Source organism: Parambassis ranga, chromosome 19, assembly GCF_900634625.1.
Source record: "Parambassis ranga chromosome 19, fParRan2.1, whole genome shotgun sequence".
NCBI classification, from domain to species: Eukaryota; Metazoa; Chordata; class Actinopteri; family Ambassidae; genus Parambassis; species Parambassis ranga.
Window position 1 is genome coordinate 6,322,584 of NC_041039.1, and position 22,416 is coordinate 6,344,999.

Here is a 22,416-nt window from a genome sequence, read left to right on the forward strand (position 1 = left end):
CTGAGGCAGAAACATGTCGGTGTGTGTTTACCTCATGGTGGTAAAACAAAGAAGAGGTAGCACTGGGAGATTTGGCTGTAGGGCAGCAGAGAGGACGCAGCAGGTGGTGGACGGCGGCTGAGCCCGAACGCTGCATTATGCAGGATGGTGTCACTTCATGTGTTTGAGAGCGGCTACAGCTCATTGTCGAACCTGCCGAATGCCTCAGGGGAAATTTTCCTTTGCAATGACTTTCTAAATATATTCTGTTCATTCATGTGTGTGGACAGCGCGCTTCATATTTATTCACACGTAACAACCGATGTGTTCTACTCCTGCTTTCTGGGAAATTGACTGAACAAACCTATATTTCCATTTGTTCTTTAAGCAACGATGCATCTTGAAGATGTTTGGTGTGATGTTCTTTTGGCTGAGGCTGTTATTTCCCTCTTAAAAAAACTTATTTAAGCTTGAAATGCATTCTTCGTTATGGTCAGACTAACATTCAACTTTAAAATGTGGCAGAGGATTTGTATCTACTTAGTATAAATAAATAAATATAAAAACTATTTGCACTATTAAGACTGCAGTGCAAATTGAAATTTCAAAAGCTGGAGGATCTGTTTGTCCTCTCATCACCAGCAGGGGGCGATCTCCTCTCCTCCTCCTCCTCCTCCTAAATGTGAGCAGATCATTCTTGTGCAGGAATCCCTGCTTTTTGGCAGTAAGTTCAGAGAATAAATAACTGTGGGCCACATCTTTCCCTGAGTAGAGCTTTATGACTTTTAAATCTGGAGTGGAAAGTTTGAGAACAGTTGTGACAATTTAATCAGCTGGTTTCTAAGCCAGTAGCTGCCTACCCTCACCCCACCCCCCAACCCTCAGAAACAAACCACAGTGTTTTATTACTGAGGAGCCAGTAAATTGACCTGCCGGCTGATGGTGCTGCTGATGCAGACAGATACTGTGAATACACGATTCATCACCAAAAAAAAAGGTAGAAGAGGATGGAATCTTAGTGTGCTGTTCTCGGTGTGTGTGTGTCTGTGTGTGCTGGCAAAAGCAATCTCCTCTGGACTGAAGAGGCGGCTGTTGTTTTTAATAGATATTGCAACACTGCTTGTCTGTTATCTTGAGTCAAAAGCTAAATTTCCATACAATTGAGACAATTGGCTCATCTCTGCCACAAACATTGTTTTTATCATAATTTCGTCCACAGGGTATTAATTCATGAATCATTTTGTCTGCTGCTACTAATTTCCTAGAACTGTCCATCCTCATCTCTTGTGTACATTTTAAACCTACATTTTAGAAGGTGCCTGTAAATCTTCCTGTTTTTCCATCAGTATCACAGTAAGCAGTGACTCTTCTCTCTGATCACACAATGTAGAATTTCTTCTCTTTGCTCATTTCTTTTTCTTCATACTTTATTGTTGACAAAAAGAGTGAGCAGGAGTGTTGGATTTATAGCTCTGTGGATTTATAGTTCACTTCTCTTGGACATAGGTGGTGTTTATGATCAGGTTGTGTGGCGCTTTATATTCCCCGCAGTCACTGTAGTTCTCATATTTGTGAGTGTCGCCATGCAAAGTTTCATAGACGACTTAGGCTGAAGTAGCTTCACAGCATTGACCCTCTGTGTGATGGCTGCACCCACATCGTACCTATAGATGAACCCTCAGTGGCCTCATTTGTAGGTTTTTGAGAAGCAGTTTTGTTCACAAGGTTGTTTATCAAATTTGCAGTGTATGATTGCCAATATTTGGTTCTTTTGAGAGGTCAGTGCACAAGTTTGTGCATTTCGTTAATCAATTGTTTGAAGGCAATTTAATCTGCAAGCTCACATAAACTCACTAGATTGGAATGACACACACACAACCAGTATATTTTTTGGTCCTTCACCTCAGGTAGCAACAAGCTCACATCACTTGTCAGCCGTGCTATTGGTCATGGTCACCTCTTTGCACTGATTATTGCCTAGACATGTGTGTGGAGTGACGGAACCCTGCTTTTTGCATGACAGAACAGGAGAAGGACGCATCGTGGAGTCAGAGTGTGATGTTGGCAATTTAAGTGATAGTCAAAGAACTGGAGAGGGACACTGCGGCCAAGTTTTGAACTGAATACCTTCTCTCATTCTGAAGGATGTTGTTTTGTCTTTTAATCAATTAAGTGAAACCACATTACAGTGGCTGTAGGCTGCAGTTGTCCATTTAACAACTTTAACAAGCAGACTTTAAATAAACATAGATGATTTGAGTTCCCTAAAAGTGAGCAGATCATCCACTTGTGCTTATAACCACAAACTTAAATGTATTTTATTGAGATTGTATGTAACAGACCAAGGCAAAGTAGCACATAATTGTGAGGTGGAAAGAAAATGATACATGGTTTTAAAAATGTTTAACAAATAACAATCTGAAAAGTGTGGTGCGCATTTGTATTTAGCCCCCTGCATCAATTCTTTGTAGAGTCCCCATTGTGGGACCAATAAAGGTCTAAAGGTTTCTTAATTTTTAATAGAGCCACCTTTCGCTGCAATTACAGCTGCAAGTCTTTTGGGGTATGTCTCTACCAGCTTTGCACACTGCCAGACTGACATTTTTCCACATGTTTGTTTGCAAAATAGTTCAAGCTCAGCCAGTCAATGGGGAGCAATTATGCCAAAAAGTTTAACTTTGGTCTCATCTGAACAGAGCAGCTTCTTCTACATGTTTCCTGTGTCGTCTACATGGCTTGTGGCAAGCTGCAAACTGGACTTATGTCTTTCTTTCAACAATGGCTTTCTTCTTGCCACTCTTTCATAAAGGTATGTGGAGTACATGACTTACAGTTGTCCTGTGGACACATGAGCTGTGGATTGCTGCAGCTCCTCCAGAGTGACCGTGGGCCTCTCGGCTGCTTCTCTAACCTGTGCTCTCCTTGCTCGGACTGTCAGTTTAGGTGGACGGCCATGTCTTGGTAGGCCTGCAGTTACTTGTTCCATTTTCAGATGATGTATTGAACAGTGCTGCTTGGTATTCTTTATAACCTAACCCTATTTTAAACTTCTCCACCACTTTATCCCTGACCTGTCTGATGAGTTTCCTTAGTCTTCATGATGATGTTCACTAGTGTTCTCTGACAATCCACTGAGGCCTCCACAGAACAGCTAAATGACACACAGGTGGACTCTATTAACTCATTAGGTGACTTCTGAAGGCGATTGATTGCACTGGATTTTATTTAGGTAAGATATCAGAGTGCAGGAGGCTGAACACAAATGCACGCCACACTTTTCAGATTTTTATGTGCTTAAAATTTTGAAAACCATGTATCATTTTTATTCCACTTCACAATTATGTGCTACTTTGTGTTGGTCTATCTCAATAAAATACATTTAAATTTGTGGTTGTAAGGTGACAAAATGTGAAACGTTGAAGGGGTATGAATACTTTTTCAAGGCACTGTAGTTCATAAACCCCTGCCTTATTCATGTTAGTGGGACACAAACCCAACTAAAAATGTAAAGTATGACAACGACGACAACTCGTAACCTCTATTGCAGGGACTCTGATTTCAAGATGGTACCTTTTTTTTCCAACATGGCAGCGCTCATGTGGGGGAAAAAACAGCGTCATCTATCTGTGTATTCATTCTACAGTCCAAAGTAATGAGCATGTTTGAATGTCAGTAGTTGTAATTGAGTTAGAAAGTTGCCATACTGCATCTTCTCCTGGTGCAATTATCATCAGTAGAAGACAGATGAGGTGATGCAGAGTGAAATGATGTCTGTTTGCTGTCCAAACAAAGTAAAGATACTATACATGTTCCATACATAGAGTCCAGTACAGGAGGGATTTGTGTACATGCTGTGTTTACTTGTACATTTTTCTCAGGCCCGCTCACCATCTTTGTACACAAACACTTACACAGTGGTGTATTAAGCAGCCGTGCTCCCACAGGGCTAATCATATCAGGGCACAAGTCAAGCAAGTCTTTCTGAACATCCATTAAGCTGCTTCGCTGCACCAAATCCTCCATGAATCACCCACCATGAAATATTAGCTCCATAAATTCAGCCTGCCATCTTATTAAGCTTAATCCTTTAAAAAAACATGGCACGGAGCGGATGATTGGTGCCTGCGCCATCGCCGCCCTTCACCTCAAGAGTGTGTGTCCGCATGATATGAGAAGACTGCACAAACAAATGGGGAGGGCTGCACACTTTCCTGATGCTTTACCACTGCAACGTGACGGTGGAAGTCCTCCACACAGACGCTGCAGCAAACAAACACCAGCAGCCAACTGAGGTGTATTGATAGGAAGGGGAGCAGAACATGTTAATGTCAAAAATAATGAATGGTAGCATCATGTGTCATCGCCCCCCCCGCCCCCCCCCCCAAAAAAAGCATTTTAAAGTTGTTAGTTAAAGACCAAAAATGAAAACTTCACTGGAAAGCCTAACCCTGTGGTGATAATGAGTTTAATGTCTTTACTTGACATTTTGTAAAATCCAGCTGCATTAACAGACATCTTTTTTTATGTTAGTAAAATGTTCTGAGGAATCTCAGAACAATCTGTGATTGTGATGATTCATGCACAAAGCAGAACTGCTTGACAAGCCAGAAAGCCAAAGTTGTTGTGAAATCACGGTGCAGAACAGTTATTTGTAATCGACGACACGGCTGTGAAATCAATTAAAGTAAATGACTGATAGCTGTGACACTGAATGCGTGATTTAGATTACCTGCGGGTGAAATAACTCAGATAAAACATGAATTTGTTACTTCAGGAAAGCCGTTTGTATTGTACCTGTAGAGCTAACATCATCCAAAGAAATAATAATCTTTCAAGAAGAAAAAAATGTAGAAAATACCACCTAGTCTTTATAAGAATGGGGCTAAAAGATGCCTCTCTGCTGGCAACAAGCACAGAGAACAGACAAAAATTAATACAAAGTGCCAGAAATTACAGTAAATGGTAACCCTAGTCATTTGTTTCTGTATTGTCATGTGCTGTTCGAACCCCATGGCTTCTATCACGCCTTTTTTTTTGCCGATATCTTGCAGTCCCTATTCACACAGTGTGATACACAGTAAACCTGCTCGATCCTACAGAGTAAAGATGCCTTCATTATAACTTCCAGTGGGTGTTTAGCCGTGCCGTATCCAATCGATGCCCACGCCAGTCAGCTTGTCAGTCACCCAGTGTGTGAGCCTGCCAGCCAGCTCTCGAAGGTGCCAGAGCCGGCGGTCGCTGCCAGGAGGGACGGATCAGCCTCCCCTGTCTGCAGGCTCCTGGCCCGGACATGAATGCTGGCATTGCTGGGCTAATTAACCCAAGGAGGAGGCCAACAAGCCGGCTACAGTGCAGCCTCTGACAAATCTCAGAATAAAGCCTTGTTCAAATTAGCAAGGTGAAGTGAGAAGTAGTGGAGCTGGTTTGAGGGGTGGGGGGGTCAGCTGTCTGTGGTCAGGCTCTATCGCCTGTGTGTGGGGGTGGGGGTGTGTGTGGGTGTGTGTGTGTGTGTGCAATGTGGTAAATGTACAGGAGTGAACAGGGTTATATTAGTTCAAATTAGCGGTGTGGCGGTAAAGCTTGGCAGATACATCGCTGAGTTTTAATATGACTAAATAAGGTACATCAGTTCATATCAGAACTGCAGGACTGTGGATGAATGTGTAGTTAATATAGCATCAGCTTACAGAGCACAGCCTCATACAGTGGCAAATGTGACAGTAGGGCTGAACGATTTTAAGAATAAATTGAATTGCAATTTTTCTGGCAAATATTGAGATTTCGATTTCATCCACGATTTTTTTCAAATCAAGTTTTAGTGCACATGAGCATTTGCAAAGATCACAGAAACTTACATCATACCTAGAGGTGGGCGATATAGCAAAAATTTTATATCACGATTCTTTAATGATAAAATCATGATCTTATCACGATTTGTTTTTACATTGACACTAATTTGCATGTTTCTGTGTAAATGACATCAGTTAGCCTACTCTGTCACTTCTCAAAAACTATCAGTAGATCTAAAAGTAAACTCTGATACTGTGCACTCAGTATTAGTTTTCAATAAACATGAACATTTAAAAAACAATTACAGAACAAAATGAAGTTTTATTTCAAATAGGTTAAAAAGAAGACTAATGTAATTCTGTAAAGTATTATTCAACAGTCATTTAAACAGACTGAAGTGTGCCTCCTAAGGTTAAACAATAAATACAGTATTGAGACTTAAGTAACTTAAGTAAAATGTGATTTAGAACACATAATCAAACTTTAATGGGAGTCATATCTAAGGAAAAACGGAGCTGCCGCTGTCAGCTCTGTCCACCGTTTACTAGAGTCCTCATATGGAGCCTCTTCATCAAATGCCTGCGTTATTGTTTTGGTGACGTCTGTTGCCTCTGTCTGCATCTGATGTACGTACACACACACACACACACACACAGCTCGTAGCATTATAATACATTCGTATACACGCGGCCCTTCCACTGCGACACACGTCGCGCACACAGGCTTAGAAGATGCGCCGCTGCTGCTGTCGGCAAAAACAGCACCGAACATAAAGGTGGAGTTTGTTTTAGGGACCAGTTCCTCCATTTTCTTTTCGTTTTCAGCCGTAGCATTTGACAAAACAAAACCTGATTCAGTTAGGAGCAGTGCAAAAAACCGTGGCTCTGACGATCTCAAAATCGCAATTTTTGGTCTAAAACGATAGATCGTTCAGCCCTATGTGACAGGCTGTATTAATTAAAACCAGAGTCCAATCAGCGTCTGCTATCTCCTAGTAGATAGGACATCGTCTGAGTGTGAATGTCCTCTCAGAAGACGCTGGACATCTTGACATTCACAGAAATACCAGCAGAGTGAAGGAGATGGTGAGAAGGCGGCAAGATAAAGGCTTGATTCAGAGTCGGGTCAGCGGAGATGAGAGGTGTCACTTCTTTGTTCTCGCGCTTAGAACATTTACCTGATGAAACATGAGAACCCATGAAACTCCAGAGATAGCACAGCATAATGTTAACATTTAAGTTTTTGAATTGTTTTATTATTATTTTTTGAAAGATTATACAACAGGGCTTAGGTTACATGATAAATGTTGAATGTTAGCGTTGGGCGTCTTTTGAGACAAACTTCCTTGCAGAATTTGGAAATGTTCTTTGGATTGATTCATAGAAGTGAAGGTGACATGTTAAACTCCGAGGCTTCAGCAGAGACAGATGGAGTGAAAGGAAGGCAGAGATGAATAAGCCTATGACTAACAGAGATGGGAATAAAAACGGTATAGACAGTTGGTAGCCTGTTTTGTGTCCTTGCTGTTGGTTCCGGGCTTGCTAGGGTTTATTCAGACGGATGTCAGAGTTCCGCAATTATACAAAACTATTATCTAAAGAAGGGTCAGTGCGCATTGCGTAAGAGTTTTTTGATGGTCAAGGTCTCAAGCTCTGTTATACCCCAGAAGAAGTAATTAGATGAGTACTAAATATAGTGAGTTTTCCACATATTCCTGTGTATCAGATGGTACATTTACTCTCTATTGTACATTGTTACTACAGCAAGAACTTAATGTTCGTGCTAAGAAATCTTGATCTCCCTATGTTTGACACAGCGTTAGAGGGGAAAAAAAGGTGGCGGTGTGATCCAGCAGCACTGCATCATCAACCTGAACTCATAGAAATACCTGAACTGGAGTAATCATTTTCATGGTATTTACAGGGCTTATGATTGCCCTCTCTAGCCAAACCCCTTCACACAGATAGGCTGTTTGATGTATATGGAGAGAAGCCAGGTTACCTGGATATACACTGCTCAAAAAAAACTAAAATAATACATCCTAGATCTCAAAGAATGAAAATCTTCATTCATTACATAGTGGAAAACGTTAAGAACAAAATAACATAAAAATGATCAATGTAAATCTAAATTATTAATCCATGGAGGTCTGGATTTCCAACCATACTCAAAAAAGTGGAAACTCACATTACAGGCATATAATCACATATGATCCAACTTTAGTGGAAATTCCTCAAGACAAGTCAGAATGAGGCTCAGTAGTGTGTGCGGCCTCCACATGCCTGTATGACCTCCCTACAATGACCAGGGGGGTAGGGAGGTAGGGAGGTGTCATGTCCTGATGAAGCTGCAGATGTTGTCCTGAGGGATCTCCTCCCAGACCTGGATTAAAGCATCAGTCAACTCCTGGACAGTCTGCGGCGTTGGTGGATGGAATGAGACAAGATGTCCCAGATGTGCTCGAAACTGTCACGTCTGTCATGTGTTCAGTGTGAACCTCTCATCCATGAAGAGAACAGGGCGCCTGTGAATCTGCCAAACTTGGTGTTCTTTGGTAAATGCCAATCGCCCTGCACGGTGTTGGGCTGTAAGCACAAGCCCCACTTGTGGATGTCGGGCCCTCATACCACCCTCATGTAGGATTCAAGTAGCAAGTTTGCTAGAAAAAAACTTGTCTGACATTATAAAGTGTTTGCAATGGGATATGATTTCCACTACTCATAATAATAAAAATAGTAATAAAGTCTGCAAGCTCACATTAGAAGCCTGGTGCCACTGCAATCAAATACAATTATAACAATAGCCTAGTAATGATAGAGCCCGGCTTGCAAAAGGTTGATAACCCCTTAGATAGAGTAAGTATAGATGCAGTGGAATTGAAGATGGTCACCACAGATGTGCAGCCACCAAATCTGATCTGCAGTGACTGCATGATGCCATCATGTCGATATGTCCAGCCTGTAGTCAGACAAGATTGTGGCCACTGGAGTCTACTTTAACACTGTTAAAGTGTTTTGAAATCAGAAATCTCTTTAATGTGGCATTTGTAGCATTAGTAATCTTGTTCACATGGTTTAAAATGGAGGACAAGTATGCACACTCAAGCCTTTCCTTAGCAACTATTCCCAATGGGAATACCAAGTGTATTAATTAATGCAAGTAATGATTGATCAAACCACCTGTGGTTCAGCCACAAGCACATAGGCTCAAGTGGAAACCTCTAAGGCCACGGTCCCCCAGGCTCCAACTGTATGGGGAGATTTTATATAACTTGTTTGTTTTAATTATCTTAATCTTGCAATGCGATACAATGGGAATGACCGATTTAAGTGACGGGCTGTTGTTGACTTCCGCCCAGCTTAGCTCCATTTGTGTTCCACCTCTTTGTCTGTATATGAACTGTAAAAATATGGATATACCGTCCAGACATCACCCATAGGTTTCTTAATACCTTAATACAACTCTATGTAAAAAATATCATAAAAGGCAAACAATAACAACGACCCTCTAAAAAAGTGCTCTCTTAGTTTATAAAACAGTTTCTTCACTTCATTTGGTTATTGAGGCAGCACTCAGTAGCAGTTTTCAATAAACATGAACATTAAAATCACAATTACAGAACAAAATATCAATGAGGAAAAGACAGAAAAACATGGACTGTTACAAATGAATGTAATTCTGTAAAGTATTATTCAACATTCATTCAAACAGGACTGACGTGTGCCTCCCAAGGTAAATCGCTGAATAAGTTATTAAAAAGGGCCACATCAAAATGTGATTTGAAACACAAATAATCAAATTTTCTTTCTATCTTTTGCAAGGAAAAATGGAACTGCTGCTGTCACCTCTTTCCACCATTTTGCTAGTGTTCTCATATAGTGTATCTTTATTAAACACCTGCTTTATAATTGCTTGTTTTGGCTGTCGCTTAAGCGTTTGCCTTTGTCTGCATCGGATGTACGAACTGTCTGTGCAAGCTTTACAGATGACGTTTGCACCTGTCATTTAGAGAAAAGCCTAAACGTAGACTTAGTTTTAGGGACTAATTCCACCATTTCGTTTACACACTTCCTACATACTTCCTACGCAATGTTCACAATATGCTTACTTTGAGTTGGCTGTACGTGGAACTGCAATTAATAGAATGTGCCCTGTAAAAGACAATACGATCTGTCTTCTCTGGCAGGTCGTTAACACGTTCTAACCCTTCACGATCTATTATTGTCATATCGCACACCCCTAACTGTGGGTGTCACTACTGCAGTTACACTGATTAATTTATGTAGCAGAGGTCTTTGTTTTGCAAGCATGTGGTTGTACACATGTTGCAATCTCATGACAAACAGTCCTGCAAATGCCCAAAAGTCAGTCTTATGTCATAGTAATAATTTCCATGTTTATGATAGTTCTATGGAACAAAACAATATTTCTCAAACAGAGAGAAGCCATTTGGACATCTTCTTCAGGGTCTGGGATCTATGAAATGCATGCAGTGTTTTGATTCTGAGTCTGTAGCTGCTGCTCACAGGCAGCTGTGAGCAGTCAACAGATTTCTCCCTGTTGGTTGAGTGATAATCTCATTTTATAGCCGGTGGGGGGCAAAGCATCCGTCTTCACAACAGAATGACACAGCTAGAAGGTCCCGCTGCTGCCCCTATCGTGGTGAAAAGCTGCAGATCAGAGGAGAGTGGGGGAAATGAGTGAAACACTGTCAGAGAACATTTTCAGTAATAACTGTCTTCATCTGCCTTATAGAAGTGTTTGGGTATCACTGTTATAGCGCATAGGCCTCCAGCAAAGCTGCACTTTGAGTAACAATAGAACAGATGTCTGAATCCGCAGACAGTGCTAAGTGGTCAGGCTCATTTTAGAGAACAGAAAGTTTTAAGTGATGCTAATGAATGTTGAGTTGTGCCATTTAAACCCATTATCCTGCCGCTGTGCTGCTTGCAGGGGAAATTCTGTAGAGCTGAATAGCTTGCTGTCAGAGAATTAAAATGTTAAGAACGGCTCATGATTATTCTATCAGGTTCAAAGGTAGAGGTAGATTGAGTTTAGCACATTTCAGATGAAGGAAAAGTGGACATTCAGAAGGACATTTAGTTTACCTGATTGCTATGGTTGCAGCTGGTGGCATCATGCTCAGCCTGGTGCCACATCCTTGAGAAATTACATTCAGGCGATTCAGAAAGGTAGGTGCTCATACTCCGGGCGTTGTTGGTGAGAAAGTGTAGCTCCGAGCTTTATTTGTTTACGGCTGTGAACAATAAATGTTTCAAACTGAAAAGGAAAGTGGATGGTAACATAGTTTCAAAGATGGACACAGCAGTTTATTTTAAAGGTAGGGTAGGAGATTTTGAAAACTCAGTGAGTCAGCCAGATTTTGAAAGTAAATACATGCATTTCTCGAGTTCACCCCGAAGCCACGCCTCCCAACCAGTCTGTGACTTCGGCCATCATGCACGTACCTCTCTGGTGCGTGCAGAGCAGGAAGAGAGTGACAACCAGCCAACTATACGTGCAGGGGCGCCTCATAGGATTGGCTGATGTTTTTAGCATTTTATAGCTTCCACAGATGATTAATATTCTTCATTTTAAAGCGAAACTGCCGAACTAATCGGTTGCTATCGGATTGTAAAGAGAAGTTACACTAATTTATCTAAAAGTGCATCAGAATGAAATATCCTACCCTACCTTTAAGGAGTTTGGTGAAAACAAACCTGCCTGATGTGTTAATAATAATCTCAAGTGTGATTACTCAACTAAACACAGAGAACAGAGAAGGATCAGAGGATCACACATCTACAGAGGAGGCTAAAAGCTCAGTAAAGTCTTTTCTATACTGTTAACAAGATGCTGATGCAGCAGTTGTTTGTGCGAGTAGGTTGTGGTGAGTAGGTTAATCACGAAACCACACTAATATCCAGGGAACCCTATGCATGCTAATAATAGTGATAGTTTACTAGTTTCCATAGAATTGGTCCCCCTTGATGTTGGTGAATGATTGAACCTGTTGGTAGATGATTTAACCTTACTAATACTACTAACTTACTAATAAAACAATCAACAACATAATCTCTGTTGTAGATGACCAGAATGTATCATGTGAGATGTGGAAAAAGAATAAATGAGAGCCGGCACCATGCAGAGGAGAAGAACAGGACGTAGGGTTTGTCCTCACAGCGTGATGAGACACAGATGTGAAGGATCCCGCTGCTTTGCTCATGCATCTTCGGGCCTTCAGGCGTCCCTGAGGAGCTTGTTGGGGGGAGGAGACATTGCTTAGCCAAAGCCAGCACTCAAGCACAGATAGCAATTTTCCCTCACAGCGTCCTCTCTTGTTGTCAGGGCAACACAAAGTCTTCAAACTCAAACCCTTCCATCTTCGCATCCAGCGTCCTTCACACATGATAGAACTTAGTCAAGTGAACTTTTGATGCAGACTGCAGGAGGAGCTTACAGTTTTATGCATGTATGCACGACAGCTACACAGAATGTTAACAAACAAGTCTGGTCAGTCAACAAATTGAGTGAGTTAGCCATGCTTATCTTAAACCTGTGTCGATTGATTCAGGGCATGGGTCTCCTTTTATTTAAAAAAAAAAAACACTAAAAAAATAAATAAATAGCTCCTTTAAGGCCCAGCCACAGAAATGCCCCCCCCCCCCCCCAACCTCTTAGCCAATAAGTGCCAATAAAACATTTCACACATTTGTCAAATAGAATAAAAATAAATGTTGAAGGCCAACTAGAAAATACGTTTATTGAGTTCCTTCCTTCACATGAATGGGAGCAGACAGAGACATAGATGAATATGTCTTAGAATAAAGAAAACTGCACCTTGGAGCCTTTTCATACCTAGAAAGAATGGATGAACACTGCATCTGCATTTTTTATATTTTCAAAGCCCTGATCTATTTCTGTGGACACAAATGTATTTCTGGCGTGACATTAATGTGTTTTCTTCCTCAATAGAATCATTGGTGTGAAGTTGTCACTACTCTGCATGATCCAGCATAGAAATTGATCATTTTCTTTTCTTTTTCTTTTTTTATGTTGCACTGTTCACAGAGCCTGGGAAACACAGGAAGATACGACGCCAGAAAAAAGTGAGTCCTGCCTCCTCTTATTCCTTTTAGTTTTTTGTTTTTAAATCTGTACTCCCAACTTTTCATCTTTTCTTCTGACATTCTTGTGTGTTTCCACCCACTTTTTACACTCTGCTGTTTTCCCTGAAGCATTCCCACAAAGCCCAGAGTAATAAGGTATGATTTGATAAAACAAGTGGCGAGATATCTTCTGTATCTTTCTGAGAAATCAGGTTATAACACTGTTGCCTGTGCTGCCCATTTTCACTCTGTTAAATGTGATAGACAGGATATTTTTAGCAGAAAAATCTTGGCTGCCACTTGCTGAATTTAAAGTGAGCTCATGCGGTTCCTTCTTAAAATGGTTTCGTTCTGATTTTATGGACAACATTTTTCTGTTGACGCAGAAAGAAACATTCAGCGGGATAAATACAAAACAGGAAGTGACTAATTTTTATTTTACTCAGATTCAAGATTCAAAATCTTAGTGTTGTGAATTTTTTAACTGAATGGTTTTGTAAAATTAGTCAATTTATTTATTTATTTTTTTTAATTTATACATTTTGGAAACATTTTTCTGAGCTACAACCAGATGTTGTTGTGACTCAAAATGTCACGCGCACACACCAGAACAGCTCTACCGAGAATCTGCAGTACATCAGGCAAAAAAATGGTATCGCAGCTTGTGTGTGTGTGTGTGCGCGCGCTCTGTGCTGCATCCCCTCATTTCACCCTGTTGAGCTACATAAACTGCCTTTTCATTCTGCTCAATGGAGACATTATCACACATTAGCGCTGTAGGTGTGTGTGTGTGTGTCCTCTCATGCCTGCAGTCATATCTTCTTAAACATACAATGCTTCTGTGTAAAAAAAAAAAAAAAAAGTGGGGGTAGCTGACTTTTGCTCCAGTGAAGCAAAGCTGACATTAAATAAATCATCCTGAGGAGATGGAACAAGGACAGAAAGATGGACAGAGGCGTAGGAGGAATAATAGGAGACTAAAAAGAAATTAAAAAGATGTTCTCTTAGAGCAACATCCGAATGATTTTTTTTATGTGTGCCACACTCTCCTAAAACCTGACAGCCAATAATCAGTGATCAGCAATGACTGTTACATAAGACACATATGTAAAATTGAATTAAATGATAAGGGCCACTGTTTTGTAATAAGATAAGACTTCATTGATCCCTTAGGAGAAAATTGCAAATAGAGTACAGTAAAAAATATCAAGTAGAATAAAGACCATATTGAAAGTACTAATAAATATACCTTGGATATGATAGCATTATTATAACTCCAATTGTGTAAATAAACTGGATATAAATGCAAAAAATCTAAGTGAAGTGTCTGATATTATATATTCTCCACCATCCTCTGAAGCTTTTACTGTTTTCTAATTACTCACAATAATGGAAGCTGTGTTCATAGATGCAATAATATCCTATGCTTTCCCCACTCTTAATGAACGTTCACATATACACAAAACCGTGGCAACATACTCTCTTGTGATTGTTTTTCTCCAGCATACCTTCGCTGTTTGAATACAATCAGTAAATCAGCCAGAGAACCATAATGTTTTGGCACATGCACGTTTTCTTTTTTTTTTTAATGCTGCACATTAATTCCACACATGTGCAGTGCTTCTGAACGCTCTCTGCAGAACAATATTTATTCCACTGACAGGGCCTCATCTGCACATTAAACTCGTGGTGTTTATTGATGTGGAGCTCTTAAAGTCAGAGTGGTTAGTTTAATGTATCTGCTACAATATACAACACACACACACACACACACACACATTTAGGGGCCCAAGGTAGCCATTAAGAATAATGGCCTCTGGCTACCGGTTTCCATGGTGACAGAAAGGAGGAAAGAAAGGCAGGTTTAGTGGAGCTGATGAACAGCAGAGAAACTGCACATCTGTCTCCTTTGAGAATAATCTCTTAGCTTATCTCTGGCTGCTGCTGCTCTTAGACATGAATCCATCTAATTTAGCTTAATACTACAACTTGAAGAGACACGAAAAGGGTCAGAGCAGCAGTCGAATTTTAGTGGAAATGCATTTATGTCGGTAATTTAGTTTTGATTTATGTGCTGAATTACTTCACAGCTATTATATTAAAAACAATGTCTTCATAGAACCTAATCACATTTAGCTTTAAGCATGTTCCAGGAGTCAAAAATCCTTTTAGTCATGTAATCACATTTTACAGATTGTTGTTATATCCTGCTTTGTCGGTGTCAACATAAGATGTCTCGTTTAGCAGAGGTTTATGTGGACACAGATCAAGGAAGTGGAGGCAGCATGTGGAGGAGGAGACTAAATTCTACCTATTCTGACCACCCTTCATAATTCATGTACTAAACCATGAGGATGTGTCTTGTGATATATCTCTCGTTTGATACCAGTAAGGCTCAGGATATAGCTGGAAAAACTGCAGTTCCTCGTGTGGCCACTTCAGGCTGACTCCAGTATTGGTTTAACCCCAACAGACCTTAGTGTTTTTGTAGAAATAAACTTGTTCTTTGTGATGACCGGAGCATCAAAACTTCTCTCCAGAAACTTGCAGGTGGTATCCCTTCACACATTTATGTGTAATTTCACTGTAAAATACCATTGTTATGCTTGCTTTATATCCCTAAAAAAATGAAGAGACAGGCGTTATTCTCCCAGCATGCATCAATGTTGGTGGATGAGGATAGTGCATGAGCAGAATTGAGGTGATCTGAGGACAATCAACCAACTCTGCAACGTGTGCACACAATTACACATGCACAGCTTAAACAATGACGGGAGTCCGGAGTAGCATCAGTCGTGACTGGAAGTTGTCTGAGTCATGAGCTCATTAGAAGGATCTCTATCTCTGTTTCTCTCTCTCTCTCTCTCTCTCTCTCTCTCTCTCTCTCGCTGTGAGTTCATTTCATTCAGCACTCCCACTCTCTCTGCAGCTTTCATTTTACTCTGGAGCACTCAACTTTCTTCTCTCTGCTGTCTGTGTTCCAGTTGAAGCTGGTGTGTTGTCGTATAGTAATTGCATCACCTTGTTTCTCACAAGACTGGAGTGGATCAGCAAAACAAAGTGTGTGTGAAGAGATTCTTGATCCTGCCACCGTTGTTTATGTTAAAGAAAATAATTGTAGGCTCTCCACTGCATGCAGTTGCTGCAGTGCGCCGAGGTGTGTCAGCTCACACACATCCTCACTTCCAACCCCCCCCCCCCCCCAGGGCGCATAGTTTCAGAAGCTGCATGTTTTAAAAGCTTTTTAAAGGCCTGTGATGGCGTGGGTGTCCACCAAGTCCAGATAAAATAGCTTATTTATGCATGAGAATGAAGGTTTATTGAAGAAGGATTTCACAGCTCCACAAAGTTATGTACTATAATGAACATCATCTAACATGTATTCGTATTTTCTGGACACAAAGCTCTCTGACTGACAGTTGCTCAAACAAACATTACTCATTGTCAATCTTCTTCTTTGCACATTGAGTCATTTCCCTGACAGTCCCACTGAAGTGAAGAATGCTGTCGAAGCCTTCAAGATTGTGACATTTTGATGGGACACATTAACAGGCACAATGCCTGTGACCCAGCAGATACTGGGCCAATTAACCGAGGTGTCTTCCCCCATTTCTTAGCTTTTGATGGATTTGTACATGTTTTCTGTCAGGTAAAACATCTGTATTTGTCCTTTGGAATGAACAGTACTTGATGGAATGCTAGGATGTTTTATGTGTTTTTCCTTTAATTGATCTGCATCAGAAATACTTTATTGATCCCTAGGGGGCACCTGCTTACACACCCAGGGCTCCATGCATGATGAGAAAATATATAAAAACAATCCCCAGTGGCTGTTGCTATTTTTACGTTAGTGTAAGCACCATCTGAGTCTACCTGAACACTAGGTTAATCCAAATACAGGCAAAGAGAGCAAGTGGAGATGAGGCAGGCACATATCTAAGGAAGCAGAAACATCTTAGTATAAAATTATAAACTTTCTCTTCTATGCAGTTGTTAGAAAAAGGGAAATTATCACTAGATACCTGTAGCTATACCCACTAAGTGGCAAAAAGCTTGCCGATTAGCAGTGTTGAGTCCGGCTGCTCCCATTTTCCCATACTGAAGGCAGCCAAGGTACCTGTTATTTTGCCACTACAGTCCATGCGGGAGTGCTCCGGCGTCCACTTGAACTCCACTGAATATAAATTGATTTAAATTTGAAGGTCATGTGACTTCATGAAATCCTGGTCTAATGAAAACAGTCAATATCTTAGAAGCAGCTGGAGAGAATCTCTGAATTTGGCACAAATGTTCTGAACACTGGGCACTGTGCTCACTGTGACGTCATAATGTTCTGCAAGACACTTTATTACTGCATATGAGTCAACAGACATGAAACACTGACTGATTACTTCCACAATGCTGTAATAGTTTTATAATCAGTTTTGTCCTAAACAGACTTTGTGAGTCTGTGTTTTTGAATTACTGGTATGTTTTTAAGTGAATGAATGCTTGAGTTTCTTATAATTAGAATAAATGAATGCCTTTGAAATATTTCATAAATCCATCTTTTTATAATAAATCTGTACAGTGTCACATTTTGCTGAACTGGAGACTGTAGACATTGAATTGGAGAGAAAGTTTGTCTCATCTCCTGTTACTAGTCTCTCCGCTCCCGGTTTTGTCGTCTGTTACCAGCTGCCGATCACGTGTTGCGTGGTGATGTGTGATGTTGCTGCGGCGAGTTCAGGCTCAGCCTGTCTGCGCGGGATAACAGTCGCTGTGTGACACCCAGAAAACCTCTAATGCAGCATTTCTTTGATTGATGCGAGTCATTTCCTCGCTGCCGCACTCTCAGAGGAAAACTCCTATGCACTAATAAACTACCATCATACACTGTCCATTAAAGTTATATCTACTCATGCTACACTGCAGAATGGTGACTTGACATGTTGTCAGAGGTGTGCTCACAACTTTCATGTTTGAATGTATCTCAGTCTTTGCTGCAGAGAGCCGTTTAAACAGTAATGACCCGTAAACGGTGAACATTCAGGCTTTTGTTGTTGACAGAACAGAAGAGGAAAATGTCTCTTTTTGGACTTACAGTTGATATCTTCTTTTTTATCACAGAACTTTATTGAGTCATTTTATTTATAGAGCCAAAACAAAATGAGACGTTCAAGAATATTCTTCGTCACTGCTGAGACGTGTTGTTGTGCTGCGGATGTGGAGGTGTGAAGCCTGCCTGTCTTCACAGCCTGTATTTGGCTCTAATGTTGCTGTAATTGTGAGAACAGGATGTGAAGGATTTAGGTAATTTCTTCGGTTTCACATATTAAACAGCAGAAGTTTAATTCAGTAACATTTTGTGTAGATGTTTGGCTCTAACTGGAGCACTGTGTGAAAGTAAATAATGAAAAAGAAAATGGCGACTCCTCTCTTTTTTTAAGCTTTTACAAAAATCATCAAGATAAACAATAAAATCATCTGCGTGTATGTTTAAATAAAATTTAAATACCTACACACTGAAGGTGGAACTTCCTTGTATAGTATAGTCTCTGTGGTTCCCTGCCCCCCCCCCCCCCCTCCTCTTCACCTGTTGGTCTTCAATAGGGAACCATGGAAACAGTGCAATCCTGAGGCAGCTCTGAACCAATGAGCGGCAGCGGCAGCCACCGCTGGCTGCGGCTCAGCTCATCTCCTCAGGATGGCAGGATGTTGGCACATTAACTGTTTGAGTCGTTTGTGATGTCAAAACCATATTGTTTGTTGGCTCCTCTTCATGTTGTGGTGTTCTTTTTTTTTTTTTCCCTTTGAATGGCTGCCAACAGACACTGCTGCAGATAATCCTGAAATGTACAGCGCTAAGACCCTCTGAGGCGTGTTTTTTGGATGTGTTGTTATTATATGTTGGCTGACATGTTTGTTCACCAGGAACAGGTGGTTGTTTACATTGACTACACACAGATATTTATGCAACAGCACCATATGTGGATCCATCCACCGCTAAAATAGTCCTCAGCGCTGTTTTCTTCTTTGTAACTAAAACTCATCCATAACAAAATAAAATAGATTAGGAAATATTTTACAGAAACAACAATGTTGTACACAAAGTCCACTTTACATACATTTTTGTTTTATTATATATGAATTATATCCTATTAGATTTAAACTGCTTTGTGTATTTTTACACCTACTGCACTAAAATTGCTGGTTTCATAGATGGGCAGGACTTTATATTGCAGGTCATGATTTGCAGGAAGATGGCAGAGTGCAGTAGATAATTGGACTAAGATACACAAGACAATGGCTTCTGCTGAGCAACATTTAACCTGACACTTTCTATTGTGTTCTGCATGTTTGCACTGTGCAAATGGAGTTCATGCAAATTAAACTACTAGATCACAATAATAATAATAATAATAATTCGTAAAGCAAAATAAAAGAAGACATGACATGACAAACCTCTAATTACAAACTCTCTTGAACTTGACAAATGATTCTAAGCCAACATGTTACCAGAAAACAGAAAGGGATGAGTGTTTCAGTGTAACAGGAGGGGCAGCTAAGTTAATGAGAGAAATCAAAGCTGTTTAATTGGTTTTAATTATCTGAGCGAACGCTTGTTTTTTTTTTTTTTGGGGGGGGGAATGCTCTTTTTGTCAGTGTTACATTTATAACCAGACAGCTGATGCTTCAGTCGCTTTGTTCGCAATGTTTCTGCGGCTGAGTGAGGTCAGTAGTTTTCCATAGTAGCAGCAGAGCTGTAAAGAGGAAGCGGAGCAGGTGGAAACGTACAGCTGTTCAGAGATACCTGGGAATCCACCGACTCGCTCTCTCAATGTCACAGGTGCACATCCATCACATGAGCTTTAACATTAGATTCACTCTACGAGCCAAACTATCTAATCTTTGCCGATTTGAAATGTGAATACAATTGATTTTTTTTAGTATTTTAGTATCAAACACAGTGACATGTGGGTGGAATAAGATGCTTTTTTTCTTCCTCTTTTTCTTCCCATGTTCCTGTGATGTAACCTACCTGTCAGTCAAAGACATCACACTTTTTTATACATAACTTTAAGACTTAACACAACAGAACTCTCCATAACATTTACCTTTGAACAATTTTCATGAGCGAGGAAACTATCAATAGAGAGCAAAACTGTTTTGATAGTAGGCTGTAAATATATCTGTTTCTGCTGTAAATATATGAGGTATAAGGATTGAATCGTTTTTAGAGCCATCCTCAAGTGGCCACTTGTGGTAACTGCAGTTTTTGACACTGCTGCATTTCTCACATACGACTGCTTGGATTTCAATCAGTTCAATTTCTACACAAAGAGTCTATAGCTCTGTGTGATAGATATAAAATAATAATGCATGTTGTTAACCTTCAATTATTAAATATTAATATGCTCCCTATGCAGTCTGTCCTTTGGTTTGTCTGTGAAACAGATCTGATTGTGTGGCTTCCTGAGTAAATGGCAACAACAATTCACTTCCTGCTGCTCACACATATTACCCTCTGCTATTTACACAACCATTATTACAGTGACAGTGTGAGCTGAGCTGAATGTGGACCAGCACACAGACTCACACACTTCCTGTGTGGCAGATGAAGCAGCTGCTTTGACAGATAAGAAGGGTTTTTGAAACAGAACAACAGGTTGCTGTCCTGCTCCTTTTATCACTCTGTCCACGCAACACACACACACTGACACACACACAGACAGACAGTTTTCCTGATGCCTCTATTCTTTTACATGTGATAACCTAATAGCAAATTAGACAATGGATTTAGATGTGGAGAATGAAACAGATCATTCTGACCAGTGGCACCTGCAGCTCTCACATTAGAGTGAATATGTGATGCTGTTAATCTGAAGAGACGAGAGACCATCGTCCTCTGGTTGAAATTTCTGAGCTCTTTGACAGCTAAGGCTCTTTTGTTAACCTGCATTATATGCTTTCATCAGTCAGAAACTCACCGACCTGCCTCCTCTAGTGTTGACAGGGCTGCTGTGTTACATGCTTTACGGTAAATGAACAGGGAGTTCTGAGATTGGCATAAGTGTAGTTTTTTTGCTTGCTGGGTACTTTCACTTTAAGTTACTGCTTGGTTAGGATTAGAAGAAGGTCATTGATTAGGCTCTATTTTGCCTGAAAAGGGAGTATATCAGTGAGTTTGTTTGTGTCCCTCTGTATATATGCCTTCATCCTTTTTTTTTAATAATTTCTAAGCACAAAAGCTACTGTATTGTAACTTGTACAAAAGGAGTCATAGTTTGTGTTCGTGGGGTTTGTGTATTTGTTTACCTCTGGAACTTACTGTTATGGAGCAGCCAGTCACAGTTGGCACAACTGTAATGATTCAGGATGCTGCCAGAGAGGGTGTTGCAATTAAGACCAGCACAAAAAAAATACAGGCACTACACTTCAGTCTCATTCCCAGCATTGCACTGAACAGAGGAGCAGGGTAGCCTGACCCAGCCGAGACCAAAGAGAATAACATTTTATAACTGATAAATGACTCCGCATCTGAAATCCCTTTTTTTTTTATAAATGAAATCCAAAGCAATAAGTAACATCAGTATATTGAGTAAATATCAGTGAGTAAAATGTAATATTAATTGTAAGAGACATTTGTAAGCACAATGTATTCAGTCAATTAATCCACAAATCTTCAATTATTTTTATAATCAGATTTAGGATATTTGAGTTGGAGGTTTAAAAGTCATCTTCTTTTCTTTTCTGGCTCTGATTTTATACATTAATCTGATCATTTTCTTCACAGAATTAGGGAATTCAATTAAAATAAAATAAATGATTAGCATGAAGCTGTGACTCAACTGTTTCCCAGCCAACACTGTCCGTGGAGAATTATTCACCATCAAGATTATTTTTCTAATATCCTGCATTTTATTGCTATTCAGACCTTTTTTTACTGCAGTAATTCCTCTTGAGCATTGGTTTATTTCATCTCCATGTCCTCCTCGCACCATCACCTCCCCTCGATCTCCCCCTATTGTTTCTAGCCTTTTGAAATGCTGAAGCAAGCGCCCCTCCTCCAATAGGTCTTCATGGTTGTGTGTGTGCGTGCGTGCGCACACTCTGAGCTCACTTACTACATACACTCATCTATTGGCTGTTCTCAAACATCTCTATGTCATTATTTCTCTCTCTCTCTCTCTCTCTCTCTCTCCCTCTCCTTCTCTTCTGCATTGAGTGTGTATGCGTCTCTGTGTGTGTTTCCACTCATGTGTACATGCCGATGCGTTTGCCTGTGAACAGGTGTTCATTGCGCTTAGCTCCAGAGTAGAGAGCAGATACACTTGCGAACGCTCGTACACCCAGGACAGCGCATCACATCTGGGGGGCAGCCGGAGTCTCTCTTCTCCCTCCCACCGGAGATGATCCAGAGCTCCAGAGAGCTAAAGGCAGCCAAAAGGCATCAGTCAGAGAGATTTAACCCAGCGGAGGAGGTACAAATGCTGGGATAGATCTGCTGCTGAACAGCCTGTTGTACTTCCTCCAGAGGATCCTCATTTAGCTCCAG

At 40.5% G+C, this 22,416-nt stretch overlaps 1 protein-coding gene across 1 annotated transcript in view; it reads left to right on the plus strand.

Moving 5' to 3' along the window:
* ankfn1a (ankyrin repeat and fibronectin type III domain containing 1a) overlaps positions 1 to 22,416 on the plus strand; it is a 60,662-nt gene that overhangs the window by 7,905 nt on the left and 30,341 nt on the right. Inside the window, exon 6 of the mRNA XM_028432085.1 lies at positions 12,841 to 12,878. Coding sequence (XP_028287886.1) covers positions 12,841 to 12,878 — 38 coding nt within the window. The remainder of the gene's footprint in view (positions 1 to 12,840; positions 12,879 to 22,416) is intronic.